This window comes from Ranitomeya variabilis, chromosome 2, assembly GCF_051348905.1.
Source record: "Ranitomeya variabilis isolate aRanVar5 chromosome 2, aRanVar5.hap1, whole genome shotgun sequence".
NCBI classification, from domain to species: Eukaryota; Metazoa; Chordata; class Amphibia; order Anura; family Dendrobatidae; genus Ranitomeya; species Ranitomeya variabilis.
The window spans coordinates 95,555,693-95,566,763 of record NC_135233.1 but is presented as its reverse complement, the minus strand read 5'-3'; the positions used below and the strand labels follow the sequence as shown (position 1 = coordinate 95,566,763).

General features: G+C 47.2%; 1 protein-coding gene across 1 annotated transcript in view; it reads left to right on the top strand.

The window, feature by feature from the left end:
- The first annotated feature begins 437 nt into the window (after positions 1–437).
- PAPOLG (poly(A) polymerase gamma) overlaps positions 438–11,071 on the top strand; it is a 63,848-nt gene continuing 53,214 nt past the window's right edge. Inside the window, exons 1-7 of the mRNA XM_077282753.1 lie at positions 438–716; positions 3,389–3,547; positions 5,084–5,150; positions 5,844–5,925; positions 6,013–6,122; positions 7,664–7,717; positions 8,397–8,508. Coding sequence (XP_077138868.1) covers positions 700–716; positions 3,389–3,547; positions 5,084–5,150; positions 5,844–5,925; positions 6,013–6,122; positions 7,664–7,717; positions 8,397–8,508 — 601 coding nt within the window. The 5' untranslated portion in view covers positions 438–699. The remainder of the gene's footprint in view (positions 717–3,388; positions 3,548–5,083; positions 5,151–5,843; positions 5,926–6,012; positions 6,123–7,663; positions 7,718–8,396; positions 8,509–11,071) is intronic.

Below are 11,071 nucleotides of genomic sequence, written 5' to 3'. Positions count from 1 at the left end.
TCCCGGGTATGAGGCGGCTCAGCTCCTGAGCCCGCGCCATACGTGTGCACCCTGCGCAGACCCGATATGTGCCAGGGGATACGCTCCCTTCATTATTGTCACATACATTTGGGTCGAATAACTGTAATGCGGCCTCCTGGCAGAAGTGATAAACGCCCAGCTGCACTCAGCGGCGGGCAGACACAGGTAGACCCCCGTGCCATTTACAGCCCAATATTTCTGTCTGTGAGAGAAGCTGCTTGATACTTTGGCAGTGCCCCCTCGGCTCTTGGCGCCCTGTAGGGAAGGACGGCCAGCTGCACCAATGACAGTCTGTACTTTGCCCTATGTCTCTGGGCCCCGGCAGACATGTCCCCTGTCTCTGTAGCAGCAGCTTCCCGTGCCCCACTAGGCACTATTAGCACGGGTGGAGTAGCTTCCTGGTGCCGCTAGAGGTCGCCATAAGGGAGAGCGCTGCTTGCTCAGTGCGTACATCTCTATCACTGCGCGCTGTGCATGCCGGGAGGTTCTGGGAGCAGCCGGGCAGAGTGCGGGCGCTGGCCGCCATGTTGAGCGCTTTGTGTAGTTATAAATAAAGATCGGCGGGCGTGCTGCCGGTGTATTGGACGGTAGCCTGGACATTTAGAATTTTATTTCCGGGGGGAGTTGGATAACGACTCGGCTGCCACTTCTTATTGATTTCCACCTGATTCGGGAGCCATGAGAGAGATGTACACGTAAGTTATGAGAAGCCGGTGCTTATGGCTGTACAGTGTGACGTCATGGCTGCTGGTCGCGATAGTCACCAACCTCCTGTCGGGCGGGCGGCCTCTGGAGGGGCAGCACAACTCCCAGCATGCTTTAACATTTGCAAGCTCCTAAGAGCACGCTGGGAGTTGTAGTCTTCCAGCAGACACAGGTCTCCGGTGTTGTGATGTGGCTGCGGACGGAGCTTAGGACGGTGGGGAGCGGTGTTTGGCCTCCTGTCCGGGAGACGGCCATTTTCACAGGTTTCCTCTATGGGAAAGTTTCATTTGTGGCCCCTCTCTCTACGGGTCAGTGAGGGGGGGGAGACCAAAGTAAGTTTTTATTACTCCCTGTTTTGCCCATGGTAAAAATAATAGAAGCTCCACCCCCATTAGGTGGACAGACTGCAGCAGTAACTGCACGTGACCACTGCAGTCAATCACTGGGCGCAGTGATGATCTCTGCTCTGCAGTCTGACCACTAAACCAGGAGCAGCGCCACTACTGACTGCCCGGTTCCATCAGCATGTAGTTTGCCCCCAGTAAAATAGAACTTCTTCTCCCCTCTGGTGTCGCCGGGCCAGCAGTGTCGGCACAGTCTTTCCCAGGGATTGAGTGACACTGTAATGTCATCCAATCCCTACCGCCAGCCAGCGCTGTCTTCACTCTCCCCTCACTCAGACATCTAGAGGAAGTAAGCGACCAGTCGCAACTCTCTGCTGTGCTGATTGAAATTGTTGTCCGAGTAGTGGACAACCCCTTTAAAAAAAAAAATGGTACCTATGTCATATACTAGAATTTCTCTTTATATTGTGTGCATAAGGTTTGGTCAATTCAAATCCTGCATGCTGCTTCTGTAAGGCTATGTGCACATGTTGCGGATTGGTGTGCAGACTTTTCCACACTGTTTTTGCAAAATCCGCAGGTAAGCTGCACTGCACAATACCCGCAGATTTACAGCTTCTTTTGTGCGGATTCCACCTGCGGTTTCACACCTGCGGATTCCTATTATGGAGCAGGTGTGCGGAATCCGCACAAAGAATTGACATGCTGCGAAAAAAACACCACTGCGTCTCCGCGCGTTTTTTCTGCACCATGTGCACTGCAGATTTTGTGTTCCATACGTTTACATGGTACTGTACAACGCATGGAAAACTGCTGCAGATCCGCAACAGCCAATCCGCAACGTGTGCACATAGCCTAAGGGTATGTGCCAAATCCAGTATCCTGTTCCCTAAAGAACCAGACCACTTTTTAATGGATGATTTTATAGGGTGGGGTCTAGTGGTATCGGATATGTGGTTTTCTATAGAAGCCCTCCTTTGTAAGGATATTGCGGTCGGCGGGCACGTCAAAACGAGGCATGCGGACGCATCTGCATACAATGCATGTCCCTGCGTACCAAATGTTAAAGATGGGTATGCAGGACGCATGCAGAAGTATGCGGAGCTTAAGGGAGTAAATGCACAGCCCTATTCAGTCTACTCAAACGCAAGTATGAACCTGGCCTTACAGCTGAAGGCTCTGGCTGTCACACTTGGCAGTAGGAATACAGCAGCCTTTAGCGCTGCTCATCCCAATCAGTCACTGTCAACAAACTGTGACCAGACCCTATCCCCAGTATAAGGCTACTTTCACACTAGCGTTAACTGCATTCCATCACAATGCGTCGATTTGCCGAAAAAACGCATCCTGCAAAAGTGTTTGCAGGATGCGTTTTTTCACCATTGAAAACATTAAGCGAAGCATTGTGACGGATTGCCACACGTCGCACCCGTCGTGCGACGGATGCGTCGTGTAGTGGCGGACCGTCGTAAGCAAAAAACGCTGCTTGCAACGTTTTTTGCTCCGTCGTAAACGTCTTTTCCGACCGTGCATGCGCGGCCGGAACTCCGCCCCCACCTCCCCGCACCTCACAATGGGGCAGCGGATGCGCTGGAAAAATGCATCCACTGCCCCCGTTGTGCGGCGGAGACAACGCTAGCGTCGGGAACGTCGGCCCGACGCTAGTGTGAAAGTAGCCTAAGGCATCGGGGTCCATCAGCCTCCACAGGTGGGATCCGTCTGACTTGATTTCCTAACACTGAAATGACCGCAGTAATGTGGCTGAGCCTAATCCATATAGGGCAGTGTGTGCTGGCGGTGTATATGGCTGCAGTGCATTGGCCCCAGGAGCTATATATACACTGTCCACTCGCTTCCGTGGCAGGATCTATTTTAAAGCTTCTATTACTGCAGCACTACTTGTGTGCCCCCGTACTTAGGCATTGCTCCAAAAAGAAAGAAAAAATCCCCCCTGAGCTGTTCATGGAGCCCCTCATGCTCCAGTTGATGTGAATGAGCTTTGAAGCTGCTGCTTTTCCCATTTTACTGGAAGCTTCATACTGCAGTGCTAGTGTGCTGTCATTCCTCCGTAGTAGAATGTCGCCGGTTTCATCTCACAGAATCCGAATTGTGCTGCATTTCCCAGTTCATAAAGCGATGGTTTATCAGTAGTTTGTGATCACCAGGGGTGGCTGTATCACTGGTGCAAACTGTGCAGCTACACGGGGCCCAAGAGCTCATGGCTGCCTCAGCGTTCGCTTTGTGGTGTGTGAATGATTCTAGACATTACACCTGACTGCTCTACACTCTCTTGATATTTCTACTCTTGCTTTTGTCAGAAATGGCCACGTGGAGGTCCTGCCTCAAAAACACTTCGGCATTACCTCCCCAATTAGTTGGACTGGTCCCAGAGACATCGATTACCTCTACACCCAAAAGCTGACTGAAGCCATGAGACCTTTTGGAGTTTTTGAAGATGACAACGAGCTTCGTCACAGGTTGGTCATCTTGTATATGGCATCCCTTTATGGTTAAAATTGGAGTCTGAGATCTCACCAGTCCTGAGAATGAAGGGACTAATGCTGAATTGGCTTTATAGCTGCAAACTGTTTTCTAAAGTAACGCAGAATCATACTCACTCGCCAATGACCCTGAGCTGCTTCAGTTCTGGTGTGTCTGAAGGTGGCTGGTGCGGCCTCCAAGACTTTAGATTATGTTCCCTGGGAAGAGTTGGAATTGCTGCAAGATGATTTATACCATGATGTTTGTAACTTTTTCATGACAGCGGCCAGATTATGTCCATACAAAGTCCGTGCTGTTGGGCCATATGTAAATGTCTGCATACAGGATTTAGAGGGACAGTCCACCGAAAGTGTATTTTATTTGTATCTGCTATGAAGAATCCAGCAATACATTCACTGTGATCAGGAGACTAGTGAGTAGACATCTGTGCTGCAGGACTGCACCATGGAGGTGGTACGTCAGATCATCAGGTCACAGTGGTGGATCCAGAACCTCTGACTCTTCACATCGATCTCCTGTTCTATGTATAACTGGAGGCCGCAGTACAGGCGTCAATGACTTGTGACAGCTCCTGACATTTTGAAATCGGTTTTATGCCTGCTGCATATTGGTACGCAATAAACCAGCTTCATTTTTGAGCACATATTAAAAAGTTCAAAGAGGTTACCAAGCCTCTTGGCAGCTCCTTATCACTGTTAGAGTAGGTGCACACAACCATTCTCTCCATCCAAGAAAAACAGTCCAATTTATACCGATCAGAATGGCGTCAGTTTTTCATGGATATGGAAAGAAAAGAAAAAGTTTCTCCATTTTGTCCATCCATAAAAGTCTGAGTGCGCTCAGATGTCATGAGAATGCGGTCTAATGTTTTTCATGGACCCCTAGAATTTGCATTGACTATTTTGATCCAACATCTGAATTAAAATCCAACATTTCTCAGATTTAAATATATATATATATATATATATATATATATATATATATATATATATATATATATATATAATTTTTTTTTTTTTTTTTCCTTGGAGCACTCGGTCCAGGGGAAAAAAATCACACATGCACAAGGGTATGAGTGCTATCACTTTAAACCACAGATGGCACTGATATAATCCGTCGCCTGCATGAGCCCTTAGTTAGACGTTACTATATGCTGCCTGATGGTTCTGTATATCTCATGGATCTAAAAATGCGTGTAGGTATATATAAATTTATATTAGGGCTCCGTAGACTTCTGTGGTGCAATAGTGTGGCTTTTTATACTCCAGAGGTTGCATGGAGCTGTGATATAGCTGTGTGCATCAGCTTGTATAGTAAGGGCCACTGACACGTGTGTGTGTGCTCTTCTATCTGAGCCCCACAGCATCGGTACAGCCCCTTAGTCCAGTGGTTAGATTTACTAGCCATCATATGATGCCATTCAACGCCACTACCTCTTACAAACTATTTTGGAGAATTACCCTTCTACGCTGTCATTTTTGCTTTTATAATTTGATCTCCTTTATTTCTAGGATGTTTGTTTTGGGGAAACTAAACAATTTAGTCAAAGAATGGATTGCTGACATTGGGGAAAGTAAGGTAAGTGCGATACAGGCAGGCTAATCTAAGGAGACTGATTCTCAATTGAAAACAAACCTGATAGTGGGGTCTGACCATTGGGACTTCATTGATCATGATATGGGGGCTCACATGTGTGAACTATGCTACATTCACTTTTATGGGAGTTGTCATGTGAATGAGTTGACAACCGCACACATGTTCAGTGAAAAAGGTGTGGCAAGTATGTGAACTATGCTCCATTCACATGGGTAACATGGAGCTCCCTGGTGATGCCAGCTGACCACCACTGATCATATTGTGATCACCTATTCCGTGACGGTAATAAGAACTGGTGGCTATAACTATGACGATGTATGGAGTGTCCATATTTTCACCTCCAGCATGTGTCTGGGACTGGGGTACAGAATGGCATGTTCTTCTGTGTGCCAAATCCTTTGCTTCTCTGAGGATATATGCTGCTGCCAGAAGTGACCACTAGTACCTCACCTGCCTCTTCACATTCAGAAGGAGCCAAGGAATCCTGGATGGAAACACTAGGTGTATAGCACTAGAGCTAGAGGTTTCAATTTTTCTTGGAGAAGATCTGTGTTAAGATCACTAATATTGAATGCCAAGAAAATGCCAGTGAGCCAAGTCGCTTTTTATGTACCTCCTCTTCCTCTGCACCATTTGTGGTGAGAATCTGCATCACTGAATGTGTTTCTGTTGCAGTCTCTTCCACCTACTACAATATGTGTAACGGGCGGCAAAGTTTTCACCTTTGGTTCCTATCGACTTGGCGTCCACACTAAAGGTTTGTCACCGTTTCTTCTCAATCGCTGGTTATTCTCTGGTTTGGAGTTGTCATAGAAAACTGATGATGTTCTTCCTTCTGTTTCAGGTGCTGATATCGATGCCCTTTGCGTTGCTCCCAGACATGTTGAGCGGTCAGATTTCTTTCAGTCATTTGTTGATAAGTTGAAACTTCAGGATGTAATAAGAAACGTTCGAGTAAGTTGTTCCGGACAGTGGTCTTGCTCCCCAAATGTGCTTTAGTCTTCCATCGCTGCACTCTTAAACCCCTTCCCAACACTTGCAGTGTGTGTGTGTATATATATATATATATATTATATTATATTATATTATATTATATTATATTATATTATATTCACAAGTCATGGCCGGGAGGGACTTCCCGACCAGTGTAGTATACTGTATATACGTCATGGTGATCGCCTGGTCACAGGAGGGTGTGCTCTGGCAATCACCGCTGGGTGTCGGCTGATTCTAACTGCGGAAACCCGGCGTTCAGTGCCAGGAGTCGTGCCCGATACCGATCACAGCATTTAGTGAGCAGGCAGGGGGAGGAAGGTCGATTGCTTGCATGGTGACCTGATCTTGTCATGATAACATACTGGTCACCAGAGTTAGCAAAGTTGATGGATCATGCTCAGTGCAGCGCTTACAGCTCCTGCATTCCTATGCTTTATATGCGATCAGGCTATGTGCACACATAGCGGTTTTTACCGCGGAACCACAGCGTTTCTGCAGCTGCGGGTTCGCAGCAGTTTCCATTGCGTTTACAGTTACATGTAAACCCTATGGAAACCGCAATCCGCTGTGCACATGCTGCGGGAAAAAACGTGCAGAAACGCAGCAGTTTACATTCCGCAGCATGTCACTTCTTTTGTGCAGAATCGCTGCGATTCTGCACACATAGGAATGCATTGATCCGCTTACTTCCCGCATGGGGCTGTGCCCACGATGCCAGAAGTAAGAGGATAATGTGCAGATGGTACCCGGGGTGGAGGAGAGGAGACTCTCCTCCAGGCCCTGGGAACCATATTTGTGTTAAAAAAAAAAAAAAAAAAAAAAAGAATTGAAATAAAAAATAATGATATACTCACCTCTCAGCGCTGCACCCGGCCGTCCGGTTGCAGGGTTGCTGTGCGAGCAGGGCCTGAGATGACGTCGCGGTCACATGACCGTGACGTCACGAAGGTCCTTCTCGCACAGCATCTTTGGAACCGGACCGCCGCGTGCAGCGCCGAGGAGATCGGGACGTCAGAGGGTGAGTATATAGCCATGTTTTATTATTTTTAACATTACTATTGATGCTGCATATTGCTGCATATGCAGCATCAATAGTAGGAGTAAACCCGCAGCGGAAACCGCGATAAATCTGCAGGGATAACCGCAGCGGTTTTGCCCTGCAGATTTATCAAATCCGCTGCGGGAGAACCCGCAGAGGACCCCGCAAAGTGTGCACATAGCCTCATAGTGGGACAAAGTGAAAAAGAAATGATAGATACGTATATAAACATGTGGGAAATATTATTTAACTATTTTGTGTGGCATGACTGATTTAAGGTCATAAAAATTTAGTTTGAAAATTGCAAAAAAAAAATATTTTTTTTCCTTCCCACAATTTAACGCTAGTCATATTAAAGATACTTTACCACTATCATTAAGTACATGTCAGGGGTGAAGGGGTTAATATACTGTACAGGAGGAGTCTTTCCGTTTTGCCTTACTTTTGTTTGTCTTGTTAGGCTGTCGAGGATGCTTTTGTTCCTGTCATAAAGTTTGAGTTCCTTAATATTGAGGTAAGATTGTGTAAATGCCCACACTGGCACGGATTTGGCATTGCATCAACATGAAATACTTGAAGGGGTTGTCTGGTCTTAATCTACAAGTTTGCAGTCACTTCATGGGGTCTGCAGACTTGTGGCTCCTCACATCACGCACTGAATAGATTCTCTGATACCAGCATCGGGAATGACCGTGATATGGCCACAAGTATGTAATATATGCATACTCCTGGCCACATCCTGACTAGACTGTTTTGCATTGAGCGAGGCTGTGCCCATGTAGTCAGAATGTGGCCTGTAGTAGGCACATTGCATACTTTCACATGCGTGCAGTGTGATGATTCCCAAGTCTGCAGTCAAAGTGACTGGGGACTTGGAGTTTAAGACGAAACAACCGCTTTAGACAGAGCTAGAGTTACTTGGTGAGTCCATCTTTTTACCATGTATGTATGTCTCCTCATGACTCGATCCATAGTTCTCCGCTGGTACAGAAGGTAAATGAGAATGACATTATGTGCAGACCTCAGCTCTGCATGTAGTCAATGGAAACCCGACAGCTTTGTATTCCAGGGACTGATTATCATTGGAGCTCTGTGTCATTTGTTCAACTGAGCAGCCATCATTGAGTACCGTAAATTGCTTTTAAACCAATATAAAGTTACTTTTATTTATTTTTTTTCCCCCATCCACACAGATTGATTTGGTTTTCGCAAGACTGCCCTTACAATGTATTCCTGATAATTTGGACTTGCGGGATGATTCATGGTTGAGGAGCTTAGACATAAGGTGCATAAGAAGCTTAAATGGTGAGTGTTCTCTCACTCCAGGGTTGTCAGTGTGTTGCACATCATCCCATCTGCGGTTACACAATTGTTTTATCGCCTCAGTGTTACCACAGAGGGCGGCATGGATGTCCGTGTTTTTCATTAATATCTTATAGCCTAAATTCAGACAAAGCAGTTATGCCTTTTATAATTTTGGCCAATATGTATCTTGTGGTTCTTGTGTAATCGGTGTTGGAAGATTTCATTTAATGATATGCCCGTCCTTCAGGGCGGGACTGTATTCAGATTATTATCTTCTATCTCTAAGCCACAGAAACAAAAGAAAGACCAGCCCACAGACAGCCCCAAAGTATAAAAAGTCCTCTCTATGATGAGGTACATGTTTGTGCTTTGGGACGGCCTGTGGGCAAGTCTTGCCTTGGTTTTCCTGGCTCAGAGCAGGAGGATAAGACTCTGCCTATAGTCCCGCCCCAGAGCACCGGCATATCATTAACTGGATACTTCCAACATGGATTCCACAAGAACCACAAGATGGATTTCTTCACCACAGGTATCATTTTGCATCTGACAATGCCTATAGGTTACTTCTGCTGACAGGTTCACTTTAACTTTTATTCCATAAATCAATAGTACACATGAGAATAAAAAACTTTGTAATATATCTTATTAAAGAAATCTTCTTCTTTCTCCTCCTGGACTGATGTTTCATTCTCAATTCATGGGTAAGGCTAGGTTCACATTGCGTTAATGGGTGTCCGCTAGCGGACTCCGTTACATGGCGCAATTGTCGCAATTAACGCTATGTAACGGGTACGTTAGCGCGCACCCATTGCCCGCAATGTGCTAACGGGTCGCTGACGCATGCCATTTTTGGCATGCGCTAGCGATGTCCCGTTATTTTCGGACGGACCTCGAGCGCTGCTTGCAGCGTCCGAGGTCCGTTCCTCCCTAGCGCAGATCGGGCATCTGCGCTAGCGGGATCGCCAAACGCGATCCCTTTTGGGACATTTCGTTGGCGCAATCTGCTAGCGCAGAGGTCCCCAACCTTTTTTGCACCAGGGACCGGCTTTAAGCAAGACCAGTTTTCCATGGCCCGGTGGGGGTGGGGCAGGGGTGGGGCAGGGGCGGGGCTTTAGTCATATGGGGGTGGGGTTATGGAGGGATGGAGCTTAGTGCATACTTATCATATAATTATGACATTTATAATGAGAATGTGATTCAACTTACCATAGGTTCAGAATGAGTGGGAGCACCATGCTTGTTTCCCTGGTGCTCTGCACCATTATTGCCCCATAGCTGTGCCATACAGTGCTCTGCACCATTATTGCCCCATAGCTGTGCCATATAGTGCTCTGCACCATTATTGCCCCATAGCTGTGCCATACAGTGCTCTGCACCATTATTGCCCCATAGCTGTGCCATACAGTGCTCTGCACCATTATTGCCCCATAGCTGTGCCATATAGTGCTCTGCACCGTTATTGCCCCATAGCTGTGCCATATAGTGCTCTGCACCATTATTGCCCCATAGCTGTGCCATATAGTGCTCTGCACCATTATTGCCCCATAGCTGTGCCATACAGTGCTCTGCACCATTATTGCCCCATAGCTGTGCCATATAGTGCTCTGCACCATTATTGCCCCATAGCTGTGCCATATAGTGCTCTGCACCATTATTGCCCCATAGCTGTGCCATATAGTGCTCTGCACCATTATTGCCCCATAGCTGTGCCATATAGTGCTCTGCACCATTATTGCCCCATAGCTGTGCCATACAGTGCTCTGCACCGTTCATTATTGCCCCATAGCTGCTGCTGCTGCAATAAAAATAATAAAACACATACTCACCTGTCTTGCTTGCAGCTCCTCGGCGCCATCTTCCCGGCGTCTCCCTGCACTGATCAGGCAGAGGGCGGCGCGCACACTATATGCGTCATCGCGCCCTCTGCCTGCACAGTCAGTGAGGAGAGACGCCGGGAAGATGGAGACAGCGCCCGGCGTGTGGAACCAGGACAGGTGAATATGTAATACTTACCTGCTCCCGGCGTCCCGCTCCTTCCCCCGGACAGCTGGTCTTCGGTGCCGCAGCCTCTTCCTCTGTCAGCGGCGCCGCGGACCGGCTGAAAAACCCCAACGGCCCGGTCCCGGTCCGCGGACCGGTGGTTGGGGACCTCTGTGCTAGCGTATGCACTAAACGGATTGCCCTAACGCAATGTGAACCTAGCCTAAGAATGGTCTTAAGTGAATACAAATGTTGTCATTACTGAGATAAAATACGACAGTTGGTGCTCAGTTCCGTGGAGAACTGTAACTTTTCAGGAGAACTTTATCAGGATATCAGTCCCTAGCCCGTCACCTATAGATTTTTTAAAAGCATCAACAGTCATCTTAATAGGGAAAGGCTGTCTTCACTGAACAGACTGTCATTGCTTCATGGGGGGGGGGACACAGGAAGCCAGTTCACATTAGCCAAAAGACGTTGGCTCCTCTTCAGCAGGTTACACAGCTAATCTGTTGATGTTACATTTTCTGGTTGTATTTTTCTCACCCTTGGGACTGCTTTTAGACATTCCATGGATTCCTGT